At 32.9% G+C, this 27423-nt stretch overlaps 3 protein-coding genes across 3 annotated transcripts; 1 reads left to right on the top strand and 2 right to left on the bottom strand.

Moving 5' to 3' along the window:
• Nucleotides 1-1448: 1448 nt before the first annotated feature.
• Nucleotides 1449-9647, bottom strand: LOC114392765 (putative elongation factor TypA-like SVR3, chloroplastic). The gene is made up of 14 exons (XM_028353992.1): nucleotides 9170-9647; nucleotides 8877-8986; nucleotides 7716-7919; nucleotides 6839-7015; nucleotides 6412-6564; nucleotides 5920-6009; nucleotides 5198-5332; nucleotides 5002-5118; nucleotides 4664-4815; nucleotides 4509-4593; nucleotides 3858-3952; nucleotides 2924-3089; nucleotides 2643-2838; nucleotides 1449-1944 (listed from the first exon to the last, which is right to left on the bottom strand). The coding sequence occupies exons 1-14, from the start codon at nucleotides 9381-9383 to the stop codon at nucleotides 1808-1810; spliced, it is 2031 nt and encodes a 676-aa protein (XP_028209793.1). The 5' UTR covers nucleotides 9384-9647; the 3' UTR covers nucleotides 1449-1807.
• A 10616-nt stretch (nucleotides 9648-20263) lies between these two features.
• On the top strand, nucleotides 20264-22558 carry LOC114375274 (pentatricopeptide repeat-containing protein At2g33680-like). The gene has a single exon (XM_028333055.1). The coding sequence runs from the start codon at nucleotides 20264-20266 to the stop codon at nucleotides 22556-22558; it is 2295 nt and encodes a 764-aa protein (XP_028188856.1).
• Nucleotides 22559-24294: 1736 nt separating this feature from the next.
• On the bottom strand, nucleotides 24295-27011 carry LOC114392754 (remorin 4.2-like). Its single transcript, XM_028353982.1, has 2 exons — nucleotides 26151-27011; nucleotides 24295-24662 (listed from the first exon to the last, which is right to left on the bottom strand). Exons 1-2 carry the CDS (start codon nucleotides 26856-26858, stop codon nucleotides 24471-24473), a joined length of 900 nt encoding a protein of 299 aa, XP_028209783.1. The 5' UTR covers nucleotides 26859-27011; the 3' UTR covers nucleotides 24295-24470.
• Between the last annotated feature and the right edge of the window lie 412 nt (nucleotides 27012-27423).

Below are 27423 nucleotides of genomic sequence, written 5' to 3'. Positions count from 1 at the left end.
TTTATATACTTTTTTGCCTTCACAGTGCTTTTCTTCCTTGGTGACCCATTAACAACACCCTTGGAACGAAGGGGTGTGACAGTCATAGTAGCTTCTAATCAGACCCTGAGGACACTTCTATAGCCTTGCCTTTTTCCCTTATCTTGGTGAGTTATAAGAGAGTGAATTAGAATTTTCACTATTTGAGGTAGAGAAGTGAGAGAGATTCTTTACACCCATGGTTTTAGTTTTGGCCATTTATGAGGGTTTAAAACAAACACGAGAAGCATAAGAGAAAGTAGAAAGGTTGGAGTGTTGGATCAAGCCTAGAATCTAGAAAGGGGTTTGAATAGATTCTTTCAAAATCTTTACCAAATGATTCTTAATATTGATTAAAAACATTCCTTTAAATCAATCAAAGTTTCTTCAAAAAATCTTTATAAAACAATAACTTTTATGATGACCCTTTGAAATCGATTTCATTCTCAAGATGATTACAATACTCAAAGTTATAGAGAATAAGAGAATCACACAAGAGTTTGTATTGGTTCAGTCGAATCCAAACTTACATCTAGTTTGTTCTAAGTCCTCTTAGAACATCAACTATATAGAAAACACTAGTACAAACACTATGCACACACAATTGTCTAATAAAATAAAAAAATCTTTCTCTTGAACCCTACAAAGATCCAGAATTGAAAGCCTATCAATTCTCCAACATTCCTAGTAACTCTAACTAAGAGCAACACTCTTAAAATATTAAAAGATAAGGATCGAATACACCTAAAATGTGTAAATCTTTGATCTTCAATATTTTTCACAAGTTGATCAATTCATAATAGTAAAATGAGTGGTTCTTTGATCAACTTCAATCTTTTGACTTATTACAGTCAAGGATTTGACATTAATTTAGGATTTAATAAAATTGAACCAATCCTTAGTCAAAGGTTTGGTGAGAATGTCAATAAGCTAGAGCTTGATTTCAATGAATTTCAGCTCAATGTCTTTTATGAGCATGATCCCTGGTGAAGTGATGTTTGATGTCAATGTGCTTAAACCTTGAATGTTGAATATGATTCTTTAACAGATTTATAGTACTCGTATTGTCACACCATATTGCTTGATCCAAATGATTTGAAAACAACAAACAACTTTTAAGACATACTTTATAACACCCTAGTTTTTCTTTTTATATTTATAAATATTTTTATTATTATTAAATATTCTATTTTTTTATTTTTTTCATTAAATAAAAAATTTGGGAATATGTTTTGGGTTTAGAGGTGAGAAAATGGACTTTTAGAAAATAAAAAGATTTTACAAGTTGATGGTCTCTTAAGTCACATGTTGGACCTTAGGCTCCGTAAGCCCAACTTGGCTCTAAAAGCTGCCAAGTTCTTTAAAAACTAGTTTTGTCTCACGATTTTGCTCTCTTTGGGAATCTTGGCTCAAGTTTTTAGAAATCTCACTGGAAATTTAACCAAGGTGTTGTATTGCTATTCTGCAACCAATAACCATATGATGAAGAATTAATATCTTGTTCCTTACTTCTAATAGAGACTTTACAAATTGAACAAAATTCAGTATAACTTCATCCCTTTAATCAACTGTGATGACCAATAGCTATAATGAATAGGGCTTTCAGCCAGCTTCTATATTATTCTGCCTGCATCTTCGGAAGAATATATGTGACATTACATCAATGGTAATGATTTGTTTCTTCATCACTTTAGCAGCAACAGCATTGATGAGTTATGCAGCTTCAGCACACCAGCAGTCACTGGTTAACTCAAAAAGCATTCGCAAGTTACTGCTTCACAGTGAGAGTCTACCTTGTTTTCTTGTTTGTAATTTTTGGATTCTTGCACATTCGGATACTTGCGGGGGTGACCTCTACTAGTTCATCTTCTTGGATGTATTCAATGCAGTCATCCAAACTATAGTCCAATGGCGTATCAAGAATCACTGCATAAGGGAATAAAGTAAATTAAAACTTTCTTGACTATTAGAATACTACTATTATACACGAGTGAATGTGAAGTTGCATACTAATAATAAATATCATACTAGTAAATTATATAAACACAATTCAGGCTTACATAATGTTAGCAACCTAGGATACATACCAATCATACTCTGAAAAGCTTATTCAACAGCTTGGTATAATTACAATTTACATTACTGTAATTATGTGTTGGACCTTGGAATGTGCTTACCAAGGATTCGGTTCCTTGGATTCAGATGATAAAGTAATAATTTGTTGAGTTTTTTTATTATTTCAAGCAAATAATTTGCAAGAAACGTAAAAGAAATGGCATTTCCAAATAAAAGAACAAAAAAATAACACACATCTGATAGTTGTTACTAGTCACATCAGAATTCTATGTAAGATCTTTCTGAAAGAAGTTAAGAAATAGTAGCAAGCAAAATTGTACCAAGCTGAAAGAAGTTAAGACATAGTAGCAGGCCAAATTGTAGCAAGCAGCATTATTCCTCCAATAGTATAAAACAATGTTAAAATAAAATTAATTGAAAGAGTAAATCATTTGAAGTCAAACTTAACACCGGCTTAAGGAACTAGAAATAGCATAAAATCATCTTATTTGAATGTGTATTTCATATACAATAACAAGGTAATTGCACTAGAGCTGCTTGTCACTCACCTGTTTGTTCCTTGTTGGAACGTACGTTGGTTGCAGCTTTCTTCTTGCAAACATTCAAGGACAAGTCCCCAGGTCGCTGATGGATGCCAACAATTTGACCTTTATAAACATCCACTCCAGGACCAATAAACATCTGTCCCCTCTCCTGTGAACTAGAGATTGCATAAGAAGTACTTGTTCCATCCTCAAAAGCAACCTGAAATTCCCTAACTATCATTAATGAATGGAGGAAACAATGGCATTGTTGAGTACTATGCTAATGTTTATAATGCAGACATTACCAATGAGCCTTGATCCCGAGTACTAATGTCACCAGCCCATGGCCCATAGCTATCAAAGACAGTGTTGAGAATAGCTGTCCCTCGGGAGGCAGTTAAAATTGAGTTCCGCAAACCAAGAAGGCCACGGGTTGGGATCTTATATTTGAGTAGTGTAGTTCCTTCCGATCTGATAGAAATAAATGTGGTCAATATCAGATCAAATGCTACATTAGTCTAGACAATGCAGATCTTCTGAACTGTAGGATAAAATGCACTGTAGAGTTTAGAGAGTGTGATATACCAACTGATAATAATGGTTTAAGAAATTACAGTTTAGATTTTGATATAATACAAGCATGTGAATTACAACCCGACAGAGATAAGTATGTGCATTGGATATAACATTGGCATGGCAACATTTCTTCAAAAATTAGGATACAGGCAAACGAGAATACTATACAGAGCCAAAATAAATAAATAAATAAAACAATCCACATGGGACATCATAAGCAAAAAACAATAGTATGGATTTGGGACATTCTGTGATTGAGAAAGAAAAGTGGAGAAAGAGTTTTTATTTTCAATCAGAGTCATTGTAAATACAATACAAGACTAGCATTTATCAAATTTTATTTGTCAACCATGATTATCATTCAAAAGCAAAACAAGATTACCTCATAGCGAAATCTGAATAAATGTGAATCTTTTATCAATTATTATAGTCATGTAATAAATATATTATCAATATGTCTTTTACGTGAATTTATATTATTAATCCAAAACAATACAAGATACAACTCCCAATTTACTATAGATAAAAACTCCTTGCCATGACATATGATGATGATTCTCTTAGAAATTTTACTTAACTTCAATGCTTTGTTTTCAAACAGTATGACATTGGTGGTAAAATATATCACGTTCAAAATAGAAGCAAAGAAAGTAATTTACACACCCAACTCCTTGCATATCAAACATCTGTCCTCGTCTCTTGCCGAGAAGTTCAACAACAGCTCCCATGTGCTCTTCTGGTACCTCCACAGTAGCAATCTGCAACAATTCCTCTTATTAAAATATGTAATAAATGAGAAAAGAAATTTATTCTTTGTTTGGATGATAAAAAAACAGGAAGAATAAAAAAAGAAAAAGAGATCTTTGTACAGGAAAATATCAAAATAATGAATAAAGATATCTTGTATGACATCATCTTTGTATAACCAATAATGATGATTTTGCACGTAGAAGGTACTTAAAAGCTACTTTTTTTTAATAAAGTAAATATTGAAAAAGAAAACTTATTAAAAGGCTATCACATTTTCAGGATCATTCATATGCTTTTCCTAAAACACATGAGATTTTGATGCTTCGCTTACATAATAGATTAGCATAGGAATATTTATTATGTCAGACCGGTCTTCATGTAACAGGACAGCATAAAACAAACCAATTAAGCTAGTTTTTTTGTCTCAAATAAGCATGTCATTTCTACAGGAAAAATAACTAGATTTCAAGGTCTGTCAAATAAGACTCTAGTTGTCATGTGTTGTCAAATCAACTTTTTATTTTTTGCTTTTAAAAAGCAACAAAACATTGATTGAGAAATTACCTCATACGGCTCCAACAGTTGTTCATTCACCTTCTTGTTGATAACTTTGGGAGGCCCAACCATGAATTCATATCCTTCTCTTCGCCTGCAGATGCAATATTATTTGAAGAATATGAAGAGTAATTAATGAGAAATGGAACATTCATAATACTGACATATTTTCTATGAGTATGGTGATATGCAAAGTTCCTCGCCCACTGACAACAAATGTATCAGCTGTTTCACCATCTTCGACTTTCATAGCCAGATTCCGCTCAAGTTCACGATAAAGCCTGTCCCTTAAATTCCTACTAGTAACATACTTTCCCTGAAAAGTTACAAATACGTTTTAGCTGGTCTCTGACCTAGCTGAGAAAACACAACTTACACTGTTACCAAGAAAGCTGAACCTAAGAGCAATTGTTGTGCCTAACAGAAAGCATCAGGATATTCACACAGTAAAAGATAATAGAGAACTTTTTTATGGCAATAAAGCATTAATCTATTGATATACCTCACGGCCAACAAAAGGTGAAGTGTTTATGGAGAAAGACATTTTCACTGTCGGTTCTTCCACCTTGATGGAAGGTAGTGGCTTCCCAGATACTTTATCAGCAATAGTCTCCCCAATCTGAGTACAGATTTGTAAAGGTTAATAAGGTTATTGTAATACAAGATTATGAACTTTATCCAAAACCCTCAATCTTTACCTGAATATCAGTAATTCCACAAACTGCACATATATCACCTGCCTCCACCTTATCTGCAGGGACCCTATTGAATTTGTCATACACATAAAGCTCACTAACTCTTCCATATCTACATGAATCATCTGAAGTACATACCTGGACAAAATCAATCAATAAGTGGTGTGCAGATAGAAACTGGATCAGAATATAGAATGAATTGAGATTTTATTGATCAAACCCTAATTCCCAATCACTGATCCAATGAAGTACATACCTGACAAAATCAATCAATATCATTCCATGCCCCTAACACACTCATCTCTTTCTATTTTTTCTATTGTTGTCATAACTAACTAATTATTACAGTAAGTATTATGTTTCTCAGAGGCTATGATCCCCTGTTACTCACCTAACTCTCCTTACATAGACCTATTTAATTGAAGTCTCTTACTATCATAAGCAGATTAAAATTATCTACTCCCTGGACTTCGAAACAAAATGGTTATACGAAATTGAAATGAAGTCCTCAATAATGTTTACTCAACCCCCCACAAAAACTAAAAAAAACTGAGTTAGAGAAGTGAGTCTGAGACTTAAAATGTAGTTATAAAGTTAATAAACTTCACTTATTATGCAAAAATATTTATCCCTGACAATATAAACTCAATGTAAGTAAAAAGTAATGTGTTAGTATGGAGGAATTTACAAAAATGAAGAACAAAAGTAAAGGAAAAGGAACTCACTCGGACATCCATGCCTTTTTCTAAGACTCCAGCTTGCACGCGCCCAATTGCTATACGCCCTTTATGTTCATCATACTCAATATTTGTAACCTAGTTGGCAAATAAGCATATGGAAAGACTGCAAATTAAATCTTGTATACACATATTTATGAATCTTCCTCACACAAATTTGGTTACTGTCATGGTTAACATTAAGATTCATCTAGTATTTTGAAAATTTTTATGCTGTCACAAATGATAATGGACTGCAAAGTAGATCCTACAAACTTCATAAATGACCATGTTAGATACGGAAATGACATCATCCCCGGATTGTCATTTCGTATTTTCTCACAAAATAAACCGGTCATGATCATCATTTGCATCTTTTATTTCTGTTTCCCCAGAGGTGGTAAATTAATACGTATAAAAATATGCTAAAAATTATTAAAAAAAAACAAATCAATAGAAAAATTAAATAAAAAAGAAGCAATATAATTAGCAACTACTGACAAGCATTTGAAGGGCACCATCTTTGTCAATATGTGGTCCAGGGATGCATCTAATGATGGATTCAAACAATGGGCCAAGGTCTTCTGCCAGATTTTCAGGAGTCAACCCTGCATGCCCTTTTATACCACTTGCATATATTACTTGAAAGTCACACTGCAAGTAGAAAAAACATTGCAAAGCTATGAAACTTACAGAGTATTATCTTTCATAATACTGAAACAATTCTAATCTTTCAAACACCAATGATATGTTTGAATTTACCAGCAGACGGCATTCAAAATCTAATAGTTTTCTTTATAACTTTCCCACAGATCATTGGGAAAGAAATCATAGAGTTCTGACTACTGACAAACTTCCAAGCTCCAACCCAAATTGTAAACAACACAGAAAACTACAACTGTCTTAAGTTATATGATCACTGACATACCTGTTCATCTGTTGCATTTAGTTCAATGAAGAGTTCAAAAGTAGAGTTGACGACATATTCTGGGCGAGCAGAAGGCCTATCTATTTTATTCACAACCACGACAACTGAGTGACCAAACTCTAAAGCCTTCTTCAAGACAAATCTTGTCTGTGGCATTGGCCCTTCAACAGAATCTACCTACATAAAACAAAAAGCAGCTTGGTAAACCCTACATATTACAAGAAGCCACATTCCAGGGAAGAAAATGAAGTATTTATAAATGAGAAAAAGTATGAAAAAAAATTTAATAGAGGAAAACAAACTATCATTGTTATAGATAAATATCCCTCAAAGAATAAGGATACATTTGTACAGTCTGAGTAGTAAGAATAAAATGGTGACAAATTTAAAATTCCTTTTAAATTGAAAACCAATAATGACGATATGTAGGGATCAAGATAAGAAAGAAGAGAACAAAATTAATCATTTAGAATATAAGTAGCCGACCTCACCTAGTGGAATAAGACTTTGTTGTTGTTGTACAATATCCCTCCCCCATACCTTCGCATAGCGAAGAGCCTCTGGGCAATGGGGTACGAAGTTTTTTTTATTTGTTCTTATTCTTGAAACTAGTTTGTAAAAGAGACCCGTGATAAGGAAGTGTTGAAGACACTAACTACCACCCCCTCCCCCTTTTCCCTTGGTCAAAAATACCCAACAGAATAGGGAAAAGTGCAGGAGAATTGCATGAATGAAAACCATCTTTTCTTAGCTAAGAAATGTAACAAGCAGCCAGCTTTGAGTAGTTACCAATAGTCAATATCAGTCATCACGGTCAATTCAATGGTGCAAAAAGATGCATGATGATCATAAAAAAATGGGAAAAGAGAAGGAATACCACTAGAAGGATCCCTTCCACCATATTTAAGATGCGCTCCACTTCACCACCAAAATCAGAGTGACCCGGAGTATCTATTATATTAATCTTCGCATCTTTATAAGTAACAGATGTATTTTTACTCAGTATTGTAATTCCTCTTTCGCGCTCCAAATCATTCGAGTCCATTATCCTTTCCTGAACAAATTGATTATCACGAAATACCTGCACAAAATTCAACACACATATCATATCCATCCACTCCACTCTTTTCTACAAGAACAAACCAAATGACTTTGCTATGGAAACTAGGGTTAAACCAGTCAACAGATGTTATCAAGTCTCTAAAAAATAACTTATCCTTCACATTCACAACAATTGTATAGAAATAAGTGCTTGTTTGATTTATGAGAAAAATCAACTCCACACACTGACACACGTTCAAAATTTGTACCTAATATTAATTTGGACATGCATTCCAGTGGCATTTAAAAGTTCAAAATCAACTATATCAGAATCAATTCTACCAAACTCAAAAATAAATAGACACTAAATGATAGGCATGGAATAGTGCTCCGAGAGAAGGGTGTGCAGGAAGTAGGAAGCAGCTATGCAAGGCCCAAGAGAATAACGAAGCCGCCCAAGCATTTGAGAGACTACGTATGAAGGAAATTTCGAATGCCGTTAGAGGTAGCCCACCTGGCAGTGAGGGAATGGCTAGCACTTAGTAGGAATATGCTTGGTAGAATAATTCTGTTATAGGAGTAGTGGGTATCTGTTGATCCTTGTCATGTGTGTGTCTCTAGCATCTCAAATGCTCTAATGAAGGCTATATATTGAGCAATGATTGTATGAAAAAGCAGAAAGAATACAAGTTCCTTTTCCATTTCTTCCTTTCTTGTGCTCAGGAGGTTACCTAGCCCTCGAAGCTAGGCTTTTCTCTTCCCTCTTCTTTTCCGTTCCTAACACTAAATCACTTTCTACAACACCACATCAACATTTCTATTAAATATTGGATGTCAAGTGGCTCAAATTGCAAAATTGAAGTCATGGGACCGAATTTGAGGAAGAAAAAAGGAGTACTAAATACACAAAATGACAATAATAAGGAGACGAAAAGAACAGATAACCCAAAACTCTATTTACTTCAATTCAACTCATATTCCATGCAATGAATAATACCTTAGTTTGTTTGAGCATGGCATCAACGAGAGTGGTTTTCCCATGGTCAACGTGAGCAACAATGGCTATGTTTCTCACGTCCCCTCTTCTCAGCAATTGCCTCTTCTTCTCTAAATACACGCAAATGAAAAATAAAAAAGGTAATCAGATTAAATGACACTCCATAGACAACAATACAAACAAAAACAACAAAAAAATCCTGAAAAGCCGAAACTTGTATGCAAAATGGTACACAATGTCAAAAAATACGAAAACAAGCAACAAGTAGAAAAGAAGGGTTGTGAATTAGTTACCTGTTTTGGGCTCTGTGGCTTCAGAAACAGAACACTTGATGGGCCTGCAAGAGAACCGTTTAGCGACGGTTAAAGAAGAAGAAGAAGATAAGGGGAGGCCAAGTAGTTGGTTAGAGAAGAAGGGTTGAAAAGATGAAGTCTTTGGAAGAGTGGTATTGTTGGGTAAGAGAGGGGTGTGGATAATATTAGTAGTGAGTGCTGCCATCTTCTCCATTGCTCCCTCACTCTCTTGGTTGGTTGGTTACTCAGAAGAGAAAGAGGGAGGAAGTGATGGGGAAAGAAAATGGGTATGAGGCTGTTAATAAATAGGTTTTGTTACTGTTATTGTTATTGTAAGTGTCGTGGAAAGGAAAATAGAATTTTAGTGGCACAGGAATGGATACTGATCACTCTTCTGTGGGGAAATGGCTATAGTGTTTGGCTCTCAATGCCTCTACGGACTACTTTTCTCCTCATCATCCAATCAACGTGTCTTTCCTCCCTTCTTTTTTGTGAGTGTTATTTTATTTAGGCTTAATATCTAATTTCATCCCATAATTTATTAAAAGTACTCAATTTGGTCCTTAGTTTTTTAGCATGAAATTGGATCCTTTTGTTTTTTAATTTTACCCAATTGAATTTTTTCCTTTATGTGATGAGTTTGGCCGTTATCAATTGCAATTATTATCTTGAAATTTAAGAAAATAGTGTTTTAAAAAGTGGCAGTAAAAAATCCCCACTTTATTTGTTATCATTTTAAAAAATTTTAAAAAAATCAATTGGATCTGTTTAACAACAACACATTCCAGTATGCCTGTGTTGACCTCTCTTGCTGCACCCTCCAAAACAATTCCCTTAGCTAACCTTCCTACACCAATGCTTCCCACGAAGTCTACATCCAACAAGGTCCATCTTGCTCAAATTTCTTTCTTTGTATATGTTAGGATATGGAACTTGAGGGGGTTCGAGGGATTGGGCCTCAGGAGGGGATGTTGCGTTTGGAAATTTTATTCACTCATTTTAAAATTATATTTTTTTCATTTTTTAATTTCAAAATAACAATAATTATTGTGGGGGGTTTAAACTGCCACTATTCGTAATTAATAACAACCATAAATCATCACCTAATGGACGTGTGACCGAAAGGATCCATTGAGTAAAATTTAAAAAACAAAAGGCCTCAATTGAATACTCAAAAAATTAAGAAAACTAATTGAGCGATTTTAATAAACTAAGGGATCAAGCTAAGTATTAAGTCTTTTATTTGTCTTTAAAAAATTATAATTAAGGCCCAAGTCCCAAGGACAAAGCCCCTAATTCTCTCCACCCTAATAAATGAGTTTTTTTTTAATATCAACTGTGCAAAAGGCTCAAAGGAAAGAAAATTACATCAAGGTAGATTTTGGAGTAGCCACCCCAAGGACATCCATATATTGAATCTCTTTTCACTCCAAGAGTGAATCTCTTGAATCAAACCTCAACCAGATGCATGTTTTAACCATCACCTTAGAATCAACTTGAACATCCACATATTGATTTGTTTTAAATCTTTGTTTGGTAATTGTTTTGTCAAGTAAATGTAGAAATGTCTCATAACTTCCTACAAAACTTGTTTTGATATCTAGATTCTAGAGTTAGAATCTCTCCATCTTTGATCTTGATAGAGCATGGTTATATTTTTGTGTGGAAGTACATAAAACCCTACCATCCCAAGTTAATCAAAGACATAAATTTAGAAAAAATACATTAAAATAGTTAACATCTTACAAAGATAAAGAATTAATCAACAAATTTTACTGCTTAATTAAGAATATCCTAAAGCACATAAAGTTTAATAAAACTCAATCTACATCAAATCATAAAAGATTATATAGGATTAATGATGGCGTATATCAAATATCATCTGATCATAGAGTTGCATTAATAAAACCAATATGCATATAAGCAATGCCATATATAAGATAATCACCTTTTTTCATTGGAATGTTTGCTTTCTAGACATGAGGGGAGTCACCCTGACCAATTCTTGGAATGATAAATTCTACCTATAGCAAATTAAGAAACATATGTTACTCACTTTCTCACAACAAAATAGACTACTATTATGGTTTGAAATTTAATTCATATTGAAAAGTTCACTTATCTATAAAATATTGTATCTTGAATAAAAAAAATCTACTTGACAATCATGAATTGTTGAAGAGCCATTTGATCTCTCATGGTTAGTTAATATAGAACTTAAGTGACACTTAGTGTTCATTCCAATCAACCCACCTTCTTTTATATCTTAGTGAAGGCTATCTCGTTGGACCATGGAAACTCTTACTACTATAAAAATAAAAAATAAAAGTCTTCAACATTGGTTTAGAACTCATGTTGAATTGACTGTCAATGAAAGTGGGCAACTTTTGACGACAGTTCAAAAACCAATGTTGTAAGCACCTTTTTACATCGGTTGTAGATACAATTGATGTAAAAATTGTCTTTACAGCATTGGTTTTGCTCAAAATTGATGTTGTAAAGACACTTTCTACATCGGTTGCAACCACAATCAATGTAGAGATTAAGTGCATTTTTTAAATATTTTTTTTCAATGAACTCAACCTACAAATTCAAAATAGACCTAGACACTTTCTTCAAAAATATTTATTATATGCATAAAAATTAATAAGTGTACAAAACTATTAAAAGTATAGTTCTAATTATAATATATATCCTTACACAAACAATTTTGGATAAGTCACTGATCTCTACTAGAATTTTGGGAAGAGTTAAAATGACAATATATAGAATAAAGTGATTTGCTACTAAGTCATAACATAACATATTTATAATCAACAAAAACTAGTGTAATAGTGACAAAAGTTGAATAACAAATCTCTTTCAGCTTAATATATAGAAGTACATGGTTATCCCTCTTAGTCATAAAGTTGATAATTCATAACCTTGTTCAATTTTCCATTCCTCGGTATCTTAGGCTCATTAGCAAAATTATACAAGTATGCATCCACTTTATATCTACTAGTGCAATGGAATGCAACTTCCTACACAAATAAGGTTCCAACTAATCCTCAACAATGCCAAACCTGAGTTAAGGAACAAAGTAAAGAAAAAGAGAACATCACCAATAGAGTTAAAGGATCACAAAAAATTTAATGAGTTCACTACATAGCATGGCATGGGAGATTTTAAAAATTTAAATTCATTTTCATTTAATATTTTATTTCCTAATATCATTTGTTCAAGATTAATAAAAGAGATTATATATGTGTCAACAAATAGGAAGCTCAGCAAGACGACAACATTCATCCAACACATACATAAGAGGACCTAAAAAAAGAGGTAATTCTCTTACAATTGATCTAAAGAGAAACTAAGAATAAAAATGTTTTGATACATTGTGAGTGGAAAGATTTTTATATGGTCAATTAATTAAATAACATTCTAGATGTGACTTTAAAACAACTAATAACAAAAGTTAACAATCTTAGATAGAGCTTTCGCAATAGCTTTTATACTAGTTCAGGCTTGCACGATGATGATTATCGAAGTTATTATCATCACATATAGACAAAGTTAGAAAACTTAGCTAACACCTATCATGCCTCTTACATTACACTCTGAACTTGAACAATGTAAATGTCTTGCTGCATGATTTTCTAAGTAAAATGCTTATGCCTTGTTAGTGTGAAGAAGTAGAATCAAGAGATAGGTTGCTACTCTTGGAGAAGGTGTATCTTTGGATGCCTTTTAACCAGGCAAGTTTAGCATTGAGATGAGTTGTATAATGCAAGCCCCCCTCTCAAACAAATGACTCACTCACAACATAAATTTGGATTTCTTCCTGAGTACCACGGTAATGTCATGTTAATAGAGAAAAAGAGAATTAAGTAAAATTAATGGACTAAATTTGGATCTCTATGAACTTTTTTTTTGGTACCTAAGAGAAAATTAAAACCGAAAAACACAAACAAAAATGCTAAACAACATGAATTAAATCATAGCCTAATGCTGCTAGAATATTACCAGGAGGGACCTTTAGAAGCAATTGCTTAGAAATTATACTTTTATTTAGAAGAAATGGCCAGAACTTTGCTAAATGATACAAATCTTCCTAAGTATTTCTGAGTTGAAGTTGTTAATACTGCATGTTATATAATGAATAGATCATTAATCAAACCTATCTTAAATAAAACATCATATGAATTGTACAAAGGAAGAAAAACAATTCTCATCTTCATGTTTTTGGATGCAAGTATTTTGTGTTAAACAATGGGAAAGACAACTTAGGTAAGTTTGATGTAAAAGCAGATGAAGGTATATTCCTTGGTTATTCCTCAAATAGTAAAGCTTTTAGAATTTATAAGAAAAGAACTATGATTATTAAAGAATCTATTCATGTTGCTTTTTATGAGACTAACCCTATAAGGTCAAGAAAGGAAATACTTGATGATATTACAGATTCTTTAGAAGATATGCACATTTATAATGAAGGGCACAAAGGCAAAGGAAATGGAAATAATGAAGATAAAAATGATAAAACTAAAACAAGTACAGATACAGATTTTCCAAAAGAGTGGAGAACTTCAAGATATCATCCTCTTGATAATATTATCGGTGACATATCAAAAGGGGTAACAACTAGACACTCTCTCAAACATGCATGCAATAATATGAATTTTGTTTCTTTAATTGAACATAAAAACTTAAGTGAAGCCATAATTGATGAACATTGGATCATTGTTATGCAAGAAGAGTCAAATCAATTTGAAAGAAATCAAGTCTGGGAATTAGTTGATAAACCTAATGATCATCCAATTATATGAACTAAATGGGTTTTTAGAAAAAAAATTGGAGGAACATGGAATAATTATTAGAAACAAGGCTACATTAGTGGCTAAAGGGTATAATCAAGAAGAAGGAATAGATTATGAAGAAACATATGCTCCAATAGCCAGATTAGAAGTCATTAGAATGTTATTAGCCTTTGTATCCATAATAGATTTTAAACTTTATCAAATGGATGTTAAAAGTTTTTTTAATGGTTTCATCCAAGAAGAATTTTATGTTGATCAACCTCTTGGTTTTGAAAACTCAAAAAAGCCCAATCATGTCTTTAAATTGAAAAAGGCTCTATATGGTTTGAAACAAGCCCCTAGGGCTTGGTATGAACGATTGAGAAAATTTCTTTTAGAAAAGGGCTTTACAAGAGGAAAGGTTGATACCACACTCTTTATCAAAAGAAAATTGCATGATATTCTCTTAGTACAATATATATGTTGATGATATAATCTTTGGGTCAACTAACGATTCTCTATGCAAAGAATTCTCTCAAGATATGCAAAATGAATTTGAAATGTCCATGATGGGTTTGGGATGGAAAATGCTAAATACATGGCCACTCCTATGAGCACTGCTTGCTATCTAGATAAAGATGAAATCGATCAGTCAATAGACATAAAGAAATATAGAGGTATGATCAGATCTCTTCTTAATTTTTAGCAAGTAGACCTGATATAATGTTTAGTGTTTGTATGTGTGCAAGATATCAAGAAAATCTCAAAGAATCTCACCTAAGTGTCGTTAAAAGAATAATGATATATTTGTTAGGCACTATAAATCTAGGGTTATGGTATCCTAAGAATTCCTCTTATAACTTAGTAGGATACTTTGACTCTGATTTTGCTGGATGCAAAACTGATAGAAAAAGTACTAGTGGCACTTGTCATTTTATTGGTTCTGCTCTAGTATCATGGCATAGTAAAAAGCAAAATAGTGTTGCCTTATCAACTGCAGAAGCGGAATATATTTCTGCTGGAAGTTATTGTGCACAAATCCTTTGGATGAGACAACAACTTTCTGACTATGGTTGAAAACTTAATCATATACCTATCCATTGTGACAATACAAGTGCAATTAATCTGTCCAAAAACTCTATTCTGCACTCTAGAACAAAGCATATTGAAATAAGGCATCAATTCCTTCGAGATCATGTTCAAAAAGGGGATTGCATATTAGAATTTGTTGACACAAAGAATCAATTAGCTGATATCTTCACAAAACCTCTCCCCAAAGAAAACTTCTTTGATATTAGAAGAAAATTAGGACTCTTAAACCTAAATAACTTAGAATCTTAGCCACTTTGGATGTTTATACTATTTAATTATCATGCTTGATTATGATGAATGTTTAACTTTGATTGTTTATCATGATTGATTATGATTATTATTTACTTTGGTTGAGTGAAATGGTTGTTTTGCTTGTTTATGACTGATTACTTTGAATGTTTATAACAATTGCATTTGATGATTGTTTTTCATGATTGTTCATACTCATAAATGTTTTTGATTGCATAATTGTATATTGATCCTCCGGCGAATATGTGAAGCTTTTCCGTCCTATTTTTATCTAGCATTATCTATCTTTAATTTCCTTGATATTTCAAACTTTCTGCATTGGGTTTATTTCGGATTTGGTTCTTTATATTTCTATTTTGGACTTGTTGTTTATTTCTTCGTTGGTTGTTTTTCTGTGGATGCTTTGGTCATTCATACTATTGTTTAAGACTTGATATGTTTGGTATGTGTAACACTTGGTTGATTCCTCTATGAATGATTGGTTACTACGTGAATGATTGTTTCTATTTCGGTGTTTTTGTCTTTTTGATGTTGCCAAAGGGGGAGAGAATCATGTAAGGTACAAGTATAGGGTATATATATATATATATATATATATATATATATATATATATATATATATATATATATATATATATATATATATATCTCTGCAAACCTTTCTGAAAATATTTTTCTGTTAAGCAATGATTACAAAATTAAGAGACAGTGATCGTCTCGCAAAAGAAATATTTTTCAATAAATGATTTCAGTTGGTTGTCATCATCAAAAAGGGGGAGAATGTGAATGTATGTGTATAAAGGTTTTGATGATGCCAAGACAAAAGCAACACAAGTTTTATTTCAAGTCCAAATCAAGACCAAGAAAACAAAGATCAAGAAGAAAGTTAAGTCTTAGTCTATCTTTGTTAAAAGAGTCTCTTAGTGATTGCAAAGATTTGAATTCACAACATAGTTTTTAAATTGATTATAAAAAGGTTTTAAATTATTTTTAACATTTTCTGAAAAAGACATTTTTCCACTGGTAATCGATTACCAGACATTATAATCGATTGCCAGAAGCAAAATTATTTTAAAAACCTTTTTCAGAAAGTTTGAAATTTGAAAGTTGTAATCGATTACCACTTGTCTATAATCGATTACCAGTAACGGAACTACAAAAATTCAAATTGAAAAGTCATGACTCCTATTTACATAACTGTGTAATCAATTACCAAAGAGTTGTAATTGATTACCAATGAGGAAATTTTAAAAGTTACTCTGAAAAGTCACATCCCTTCATAAGTTTTTGAAAAGCCACCAAGGGCCTATAAATATGTGACTTATCTACGAAAGTTTTCAAAGTTTTTCATAACCTTATTGTCTTAACCTCTCAAAAATAAATCATTGGTCAAACAGTTGTAAATCAATTAACGATTCTTCTAAGAACTTCATCTTGTATCTTCTTCTCTAAAAGAGAGAAAAACATTTGTACTTTCTTTAAAGACTTATTAAGATCAAGAGGTTGTTTGTCTCTTGAATTGTGAGTTTCCTGAACATAAGAAAAAAGATCCCTCGGGTGTTCAGAAGTTTTAAAAAAGATTTGTACAAAGTTAGTGGAAATCTCAAGTGAGTTGTTTGAGGAATGAACGTAGGTACAGGAAGTGGCCGAACCAGGATAAGTTGAGTTTACATTTCTCTCTTCCCTATCTTGATAACTTTATCTTGCATATTTTATTTATCTTACACACTTGAAGTATTCTGTTGATATAACTTTCGTTTTCATCTTCAATATTCCTAACATATAGATTTAAAAGGGGATTTAGAAGTCAATTAAATGAGAACTTTTTAAACTTAATTCACCCCCCTCTTAAGTTATTGATGTCACTTGTCTAACATTTTCAACATAAAATCATATTATAAGGGCATCATTCTAAGATGGTTATTTGCCTGAAAACCATCTTAGAATGATAATTTTTCTAAGACGGTTTTTTTGGAACTATCGTGGAAAGTCAAAACTTTCCACGATGTTGACTTCAAAGACGGTTTAAAATCGTCTTTGAGTGTGTTAGAAACCATCGTTGAATATGTTTTTTCCACTAGTATATTCTACAAGATAAAATATAGAGGATCAAAATCAAGCATTTGCATATTTAATGGTCTCTTTCACTTGGTTTGAGCCAAAGGAAGTCCAAGAAATCAAATACCTCCTTTTCGGTATAAAATTTCAAACTTGCATGCACCCTACAACAACATAATCCTTAGCATAACTAGATAGCATTATACATCTTTTATTCCTGCAATAATAAAATATAACTAGAAAGATATTACAAAAGACAACTGAAATTTTAGAAGAGAGAATTATAATAGGGTGGATGTGCAATAAACTAAGCTATTAGAAACTAATATTAAAAAACAAAAGATAAATTTATATTATAGTCATTTGTAGTACCAGTAGATAAAACAACACAAAGCATAGTGCAGGATAAAAGCTAAAGATCACAGTTCACTTATAATTTCTTTCATTGATTTATCAATAAGTGGGAGGTTGTATATTAGGTCAGCATTTTCAACTTTAAATGAAATCTTTTCAATCATTGCAATAGCCTTGTAATAGATCTATATATGTTCATAAGTTTCCCAAGTACATATGTTCTGCTCTTGTTTAGATCAAATGTACAATATGATAAAGATGATTGTCAAGTGCACCCGATGTTAGTGGAATTTCAATTAACAAATACAAATAAATATCAAATAATAAGCATATATATGATTGTGTATTTGAATTTTTCTAGTATGTTATAAATACAAAGTATGTATTGGCTTTGCCAATGACTAATCTTCATTAAGGAACTTGGCTGTCCAGGTTTGGTGGGGTTCTTGATGAGGACAAGGCAAAGGAATAAGGGCAAGGAACCTTTAGAAGGACTTGGAGGACCTATGGAAAGGGCTAGAACAAAGAAGGCCAAGGAAGCTCTTCAACAAGTGTTAACCATGCTATTTGAATTTAGGCCCACGTTACAAGTGGAGAAGCTTCGGATTGCCAATTGCATCATGTTCCAAGAATTGTAGAGGGTGCCACTTTTGTTGAGTGATTTTATTAACATTTTGTTAGTTGAAATAAAGATCCAAACTTATGTTAAAGTGATTGTTAATTCTCTTTGGATTTGCACCACCTATGGGCTTGTTTTAATTTAAAGAAATTAAGGTTTAATAAGGTGAAAACTCTAGGATTGTGGCTGCCTCTTGGTTGACCAAAGAGTTGCACAATTTTCCATATGTTTTTGTGTCTTAATTCTAGTTTTAATTAGGTATAATGACACCATCAATTGTTGTTATTAATTCTAGTTTTAATTAGGTTTAATGACACCATCAATTGTTGTTATTGGTGATCATTTTATCTTTTCACTTGTGTAACAAACTTGATGTCATTCCTATTTATAGGCCACACATTTTCTAATAAAAAAACATACCTTGAATTGAGTTTTAATCACCTTAGAGTGAATCTCCTTAGTTACTTGAGTGATTCAAGAAATTGGTTTATCAAGGAACACCACCTTGTGTGTGACACCAATTCCGGAGGAGTGATTCTTCCAACCACCTTCTTCATTCTCCTTATCCATTCTATTTTCTAAATTTCATACAAGTAAAAAAAAAAATAAAAAGAAAAACCTTTGAAGATCCATCCTCAACCCTTGTGCAAACTGGTTTACATCAGTTCTTCCCTCCTAATCACTTTTTTTTCATTCAAAAGATTTGAATCCAAGACTTTGCTTAAGAAAATCGAATTCAGTATCACTTGAACTAATGACTTGTTGGTGTATGTAAGTCTATACTACCATTAAATGTTCATTGGATTTTTTTATATAAAATTTAAATTTATGACACTATCAATTAAATTTAACTAACTTACTTATTTTTATTTATTTTGAGAAAATTAGTTATTTATTTCTTATATAAATAACTAAATATTTTATGTGATAAGTTTAATGAGTAAAATCTTAAAAGATATATCAAAGATAAAATAATAATCTATACTTGTATATTTCTTTTTGGTCTCCACATTTTATTTGACTAAATACTTATAAATTCTCATTAAATTAATTATATTGACCAGTTAAAAAATAAAAATGGTTAACATATCAATATTAATATTTTTTAAAAATAAAAAAATGTGGACATAATAGTAATAATAATCTATTGACAAAAAAATCTTTTGCCCTCACGAGTTAAGAATTTTATTATAAATTATAAACTTAAATATATTTTTGTTCTATTAAATTTGAGTTACTTTGTTTTTGGTTTCTCAACTTTAAATTTATTTTGTCAAAAAAAAAACTTTGAATTCATTTTTCCCCCTTAGTTTCAAAAAAAAAATTCTTTAGTCTTTTTTCATAAAAAAAATCATATTAATTTTGGGATGAATGAGATGTTTATTTCATTTTAGTAAATTACACTAATTATCCTTAAAGTTTTATGAAACTAACCAAACATTTTTTACTTTTTTTTATTCCTATACTAATTTCCTTAAGTTTTGAAAATTATATGATAACACCTTTTTATACATTACACTTAACCCTTTAATTGATTGAAAGACATTAAAGTGGAATTACCTAAAAAGGAGGTTATGGTAAATGTAGAAAATAAAAAGGGATGTTTATATAATTTAACAAAATTAAAGTGAGCATTAGTATAATTTTCTTTTTTTATAATAGAAACTAAAAAGAGATTAAAAAAACGTTTTTTTAAAAACAGAGATAAAATAAGAACAAATTTAAATTTGAAAGACGAAAAATAAAATTAACCCAGGAAACCAAAACCTATTTAAGCTTAAAAATTATATAGGACGGAAGAAGATACGTAAGAGATAGCTGTGGATTCGTGATGGAGTTCAGCCGTGTGGTTGATGCATAATTATAAACTGTTGCATTTGCATATCGTACTATTTTTCACCCTATGGAAGAAATAGCATTTAATTGATTCTATTCAGTTTTAACCGAATGGTTCAACCAATTTTCCAACCACTTGTTTCACCCTCCATTCTTCCTCCTTCTTCTGCATGCCCTTTGCACTTCCTTCCACCCCATAATAATGGCTTCCACCCCACTTTCCCTAACTCCTCACAAAGCCTCAAACATGGGACACCCCAATGTTGTGCTGTTTCACCCTGTAATCAGAACAACACTGTTCTTCTTAATGACTGGCCTCAGTTCCTTCAATTCTCAATTGGGTCACATGATTATATGCTGGCCAAGGCAATTCATGGGTCTCTTATCAAATCTGGTTGTGAAGGTGACATGTTTGTGGACAACAATCTTATGAACCTTTACTCAAAATTCAGTAACATGGGTGATGCACAGAGGATATTCGATGAAATGCCTGTGAGGAGCATAGTCACTTGGACTACCCTCATGAAGGGGTATTTGAAGAATGGGGATGTTGGGTCTGTTTTCTGTGTTGCACGTGATATGTGCATGGCTGGTGAGAAGTTCAATGAGCATACTTGTTCAGTGGTTCTACAGGCATGTAGGTCCCTGGAGGATCGTGTTTTTGGGGAGCAGGTTCATGCTTTTGTCGTGAAAAATGGGCTTCAGGAGAATGTTGTTGTGGCCACTTCATTGGTTTCTATGTATTGTAGAAGTGGTCAGTTGGGTTGTGGTGAAAAAGTGTTTGGCGGCATAAGTGTTAAAGATGCTCAGTGCATAAATTATATGATTTTGGAATATGGCAAGGAAGGCTTGGGGGATAAGGCGCTTTGGATTTTTGTGGATATGCTACAATCTGGATTGAAACCAAGTGATTACACGTTTACGAATTTGATCAGTGTGTGTGATTCAAGTGTAGGATTATATGTAGGGAAGCAACTACATGGGCTTGCAGTTAAGTATGGTTTTATGTGTAAAACATCTCTTGGAAATGCAGTTATTACAATGTATGGGCAACATGGAAAGGTCAAAGAGGCTGAGAGAGTGTTTGGTGAACTGGATGAGAGGTCTTTGATTTCCTGGTCTGCTCTTCTTTCAGTGTTTGTTAAGAACGGCCATTCTAACAAAGCCTTTGAAATTTTCCTAAATATGCTTCAAGTTGGTGTGCCTCTTGATTCTGGTTGCTTCAGCACTGTTTTAGATGGGTGTTCAGAGTGGAATAATTTGAAATTTGGGATTCAAATTCATGGACTTGCAATAAAGCTTGGTCATGTCTCTGATGTAAATAGTGGTACTTCTTTAGTAGATTTGTATGCTAACTGTGGAAGTTTGCAGTCTGCAAGAGTGATTTTTGACAGGCTTCCAAATAAAACAATTGCTTCATTTAATGCTATTCTAGTTGGATACCAGAATTCAAAAATAAGAGATGATGAAGAGGACCCTATGGGTTTTTTCAGCAAAGTAAGATTCAATGGTGTGAAACCAGATTGTGTAACGTTTTCACGACTCCTTTGTTTATCTGCTAATCAAGCATGCTTGGTAACTGGGAAAAGTCTTCATGCTTACACTATAAAGGTGGGCCTTGAAGATGATACTGCTGTAGGCAATGCTGTAATTACTATGTATGCTAAATGTGGCACTGTTCAGGATGCTTATCAAATATTTAGTAGCATGAACCGTGATTTTGTTACCTGGAATGCCATAATTTCTGCATATGCCCTTCATGGTGAAGGAAACAATGTACTTTTGCTCTTTGAGGAGATGAAGGAACAGGGTTTTGCTCCTGATGAGATTACAATGTTGGCTGTTCTCCAAGCATGTAGTTACTCAGGTTTGTGGGAAACTGGGTTGCACTTATTCAATGAGATTGAATCGAAGTATGGGATCAGGCCTGTGATTGAGCACTTCTCTTGCATCATTGATCTTTTAGGTCGAGCTGGAAACCTATCCAAAGCCATTGATATCATCAACAAATGCCCGTACCCTGAGTCACCTTTGCTTTGGAGGACTTTTGTGAATGTCTGTAAGCTTTGTAGTGATTTACAATGTGGAACGTGGGCATCCAGAAAATTGCTTGATTTAGCCCCCAATGAGGCCTCCTCTTACATACTTGTATCAAATATGTATGCTGAAGGAGGCATGCTGGAAGAGGCTGCAAAGATCAGAACAGCTATGAATGACTTGAAATTATTTAAAGAAACAGGTTCCAGCTGGATTGAGATAGACAACGAGGTTCACTATTTTATAGCAAGTGACAAAAACCACCCTCAAAGCAGAGAAATTTATGCACATTTGGATCTGTTAAAATATGAAATATGTCGGAGCTGTGGGAACAGAAATAATCTTGAACTGATTTCAAATTCCCTGTGACAATATTTTTACAGCATTCTGACAGTGGAGGGTGGATTTGCCAGTAGATCACTCTTCCATGACAATTTTCTAATAGTTTCACCATAGTAATTCTGTATACCACTTCTTGCTAAGAAAAGGTTGGAAAATTCTGAACACCTTCTGTAATGTTCATTACAGTGACTGGTAGAAGTTTTCTTATTAGAAACTGGTGCGGCAACTTCTTTTGCTTTAATGCTTGTTTTCATTAGGATCCGAAATGAACCAAAATCATGTACATTTGTATTTGTAATCTTTGTAGAAAATATAGAACTTGACCATAGGTTTATGAATTACACTTCATGAAAATGAAAGCAGGGTTCTATCATGCTATGGAGTAAGCAAATTTAAGTATTACCAATACGACAGTTATTTTGGAATGCTATGTATCATGAATTTAGTTACTGTTTCAAATTATAAACCAGTTTCTGCGTTATAAAAGAAATATGAAAAATATTTGATTGTTTTATTAGCTAACCACTGAGAATTAATATACTGCATAAAAAAATGACAATGTTGACAGATATTTCTATAGTTCTATTGCCTGACAGAAATATAAGTGGTGAGAAATTATTGTATGCTTTGAAATCACTCAGTGTCTATGGTTCAGGTTAATCTCTGCGTGACACCTAATTGAGTGTCATTAACTCTTTCTTGTAAATTGAAAAACTTGGTTACATGTCAGGTAGAGATTGACCAAGACCATAAACACACAATGCTCTTACACCATATAATAATTTCTCATGAGTAGCACATGGATACAAGATTTGGATGGTCTTACTTTGAAAATCTCTTTGTACACAGGAAAATGAAAAATTCAAACATTAAGAATGATGCCTTGATCATATTTCATCGCCAAAATCTTCTCCCTTTGGATGGTAATGAATTTATCTAACTAGACATTGGATCTAGCTTTGTTGCCTATGTGTTCTATACTGACACTCAATCCTTTTCTAGGCCAGTATTTGTGAAAATCGCCTTCCACTGAAGACTCACGTTCCAAATACAAAATACACTAGAAAACGAAAATTATTTATAATGTTTTTAACTTTAGTTCTTATTGAAAGCGTGAAAACTCTAGCTACTTAAGGTGATGAAATACTAGCCACATCAATGCGCAATTTCCGTGCTAAAGTTGAACATCAACTATTAAATTGTTTTTTTTTCTGAGTTGTCTTTGGTCTACTAAGTTGTCACATGTCTAATCTTTTCGCTTGATGAAAAAGTGAATAACTTAGTTCTTAATTTACTAATGAACAAAATTTAAGTGCGTAACTTTATTTTTAGTGGTGTTCTCTAACTAGAATTAGTGTTTTACTTTACTAATCCGTGCATTAAGTAGGTCGTTCAACTCTATCTGGTGCGTTAAGTCTGCAAGATATTTTCTCATAAACTAAACAAATACTTCTTTTTCCCGTGATGGGGTATGAAAATTAACAACTGATTAGGAAGATTTGAGAGGACCCGTTTGGTATGTCAAAATCTAACATTGTGGAGAAAATTGCATAAAATGTTGGACACAGAGTTACATGTCGGCATTGGTAGTGGAAAACAACTAATTACAATAAACCATATATTATTAATGTACAAAACGTTTAATCAGCACAACCAACCAAATAATCATCATCACTCAAAAACACTCCAATTGGTTTCTATATAATATAACATATAACTCCTACCCCCCCCCCCCCCCCCCCCCCCCCCATATCTTCTTTTTCTTTATACTGCTTATCTCACTGCAAGCCCTCTTTAACCCTTTAAGTTAAATTTAAAAGGAACAGGGGCTCTTATCACACTATGTCATCTATTATGCTCATAATCTTTTTCACTCTATGTTTCTCTTTTTCGTCACTTTTGTCTGTGGTTTCAAAACATAACATTTATTTTATATAATTTAAAAGAAAGATCTTTTAGTAGGTGCTCTTCCAACTGCTCTCATGAGGTTGGCAATCTCCAGAACCCTGGCTACTTTAGTTCCCCTTTTAGCCTCTGCTGATGCCCTCCTCTCCTCAGCTTTTCTATGGGCTTTTGCTACATCATTTTGCATTTTCTCCAGTGCTCTTGCTCTTTTCTCTTCCAGCTTCCTCTGCACGATGAGTGCAATTTTGTTTTTGTTAATGATGGACAAAATAGTAATTACATATAGTGTGCACTTTGTTAGTCAAAGTTCTGTTTTAATGTCTAATTGAGTTAATGTAATGTAGGCTGAAAATGAAAGTGGCATCAAAATCAAATCATTAGACCACTTGCTATTTGCTGGCGGCTACCATATTTTCAGCCCTTTTTTGTAGTGACTGTAAAAGTAGAGTTGAAGATAAGGAAATGGATTCAGCCTAAATGAGTCCCTTCAGATATTACCATGTTTAAAATTCACTTTATCCAATCACATATCATATCTTATGTTAGACGACATATAATAATTTTCTTAAAAATTATTTTTAAAAGAACTCTAATTAGTTTGACAGTATAAAACTTTTTACTCTTGATGATATATAACAATTGAACTCTATTATTATATTAAAGTATTAACCAAAAGAATATGCTTTTGCTCATAAAAAAATGCAGAATATGCCTGCAGCTGGATGATATTTTACTTTGAAATTGGCATGGTATCTTCCCTACTAGCCCAAACAAAAAAAGAAAAGAGGAAAAGGAAGAGTTTGAGAAGGAGCCAAATTCTACATATTTTTTTCACTATGAGAAGACAGAGATTTTAAGCTTGCATATGACCAAGATCAAGCCCTTGAATTGCATGCTAAAATCACAAACACACATCAAAATTCAAAGGATATCTGCTGTCACTAACACTTTAATTTGTTCAGGGAAATAATAATAATAAAGAGGGAAAGAAAAGAAAAGAAAAGAAAAATTGACAAGAAATCTAGACCTTGTTCACGCATTTATAATTTCATACATAGAACTAAATTTCTTCCCCAACCGTCAAGGGAAAATAATTCCCACCTTGTCTAGAAATATATTGATCCAGGATACAAGAGTCCAAATAACAATAATGAAGCAATCATCAAAGGGTGTCAAACCCTATTCCCCAACTTGTCAACCCTATTCAATCTTTAATTTCAGTTAAAAAAAAAAAACACTTTTATGAAGACCCAGAAGAAATTAAGGTAAGGGTTCCGTTCTTCACCGATTGATTGGATCAACCATGGACTAATCTAACGACTCAATTTTAGTCTAGAGAGTAATCATCATAAACAAGCACCACCATCACCATAGAATTCAAACCAAACTAATCATGATCACTAACCAACCCACTAACACCCGAAAAAAAGTAACCAAAACTCAACTCATAAGCAACTATATATACCCTCACTCAGCTTCAATTTCCAGGTCCATATGTATGAAAAAGTATCTGTTAGAACTTAGATGTTTTAACCCTTTAATAGATTTTCATACTTTAGGTCTGTATGCATGAAAAAGTATTTGTTAGAACTTAGATGTTAACCCCTCAATAGATTTTCGTATTTTGAAGAATTAGTCTCTGACTCTCGATCTGAGATACCTGAGTACTCAAAATAATTCATAACTCATATATAAGTATAAGTGTATAACATACCTCAACTTTCTTCATCCATGAAGATGCTTTCTGAACCTGCTCATTCTCCCACCCATTGATAACAGCATCTTCCCTCTTGAACCTGTTGTTGATCTTAGCAACCTTGGCGTTCTGCCACGCCGATATCTTTGCCTCAACCTCCTCCTTCCTCACTCTCTGCACTGTCACCTCATTAAGAGCACCACCTGAACCAGAAGAAGTCCCTCCACCACGCCTCGGAGGGGACGACGACGAAACCGCCTCCAAAGGGTTGATGTCCGCCACAATCGCCAAAGGGTTAGTCTCCTCCATCATCAACATCTCATCCTCTCCAATCCTCCCCAAGTTGTTGTAGCTATTATTATTAATATTGTTATTGTTATTATAATTGTTGTTGCTGTTAGTGTGACTATTAACACCTTCTTCATTGCCATGCATCGTGTTCAAGCTCATTTGACTTGGGGTGGTGATGTTGTTTTCGATGCTTGAGCCTGCTAGAACGAGGGCACTGAATTCTCTACTCATGCTGAAGTTCTCGCTGGAACCACCTTCTATGGACACAGAAGATGAGTCGTGGCTGTGGCTATGTGTGTGTGTTTCAAAGTTTGGTTCTCTTCTTGGGGGTGGAGTTAAGGCGTAGATTTCTCTGATTTGTGGTTCGTTTTCTGCACTCTCAGTGTGGTGTTGCTCTGTGCCATGGCTTGTGGAAGGTGTTTGATCATTCAACATGAGAAGGGTGTGTTGTGGGGTTTTGGTGGAGTCAGTAGTGGAACAGAGAAAGTGAAGGGAAAGTGGACTACAGACAAAGTCAGGGGGTTCAAGCAGAGTACCATGGGGTATTTGTTTATTTTGTGTTTGCGCGAGTGTTTGTGTGTTTTATATATATATATATATATATATATATATATATATATAGTCTTTTAATGGTAAGTGAAAATGAAGAGATAAGGTAGAGAAATGGTTTGCGAGATAAAAAGAGAAAATAGGATATTTAAGAGTTTTTAATTATCATTGAACTATAAATTACCACCTATATATTTTATATGTTTATTAATTTTTATAATGATTATTTTAATATAATTTTTAATAAGTTAATATACAAATAGTGATATATGAATGGATTGGTTTGGACTTATACAAGATTTGCATTTACTTGGAAAAGAAGAACTTGAGAAGGAGATGATTTTTTGATAAAATAATATAAAATTTAAAATAACTTACTGAAAAAATATAAAATTTCAAACAAGTTATTAAATTGAAATTATTTATTATGTATTCGAGTAAGTAGATTTAG

Source organism: Glycine soja, chromosome 2 (genome assembly GCF_004193775.1).
Source record: "Glycine soja cultivar W05 chromosome 2, ASM419377v2, whole genome shotgun sequence".
In the NCBI taxonomy this organism is placed as follows: domain Eukaryota; kingdom Viridiplantae; phylum Streptophyta; class Magnoliopsida; order Fabales; family Fabaceae; genus Glycine; species Glycine soja.
This window is presented reverse-complemented; position numbering and strand designations above follow the sequence as displayed.

Excerpts from the sequence above, each read along its gene's own strand:
- LOC114392765 (XM_028353992.1), bottom strand. The coding sequence starts at position 9,383 with ATGGAGAAGATGGCAGCACTCACTACTAATATTATCCACACCCCTCTC. Across the intron at positions 5,333-5,919 it reads AAAAAGGCATGGATGTCCGA|GTATGTACTTCAGATGATTC; the intron begins GTGAGTTCCTTT and ends GATTTTGTCCAG. Across the intron at positions 5,119-5,197 it reads GTGGAATTACTGATATTCAG|ATTGGGGAGACTATTGCTGA; the intron begins GTAAAGATTGAG and ends ATCTGTACTCAG.
- LOC114375274 (XM_028333055.1), top strand. The coding sequence starts at position 20,264 with ATGGTTCAACCAATTTTCCAACCACTTGTTTCACCCTCCATTCTTCCT.
- LOC114392754 (XM_028353982.1), bottom strand. The coding sequence starts at position 26,858 with ATGTTGAATGATCAAACACCTTCCACAAGCCATGGCACAGAGCAACAC. Across the intron at positions 24,663-26,150 it reads CATGGATGAAGAAAGTTGAG|AGGAAGCTGGAAGAGAAAAG; the intron begins GTATGTTATACA and ends CTCATCGTGCAG.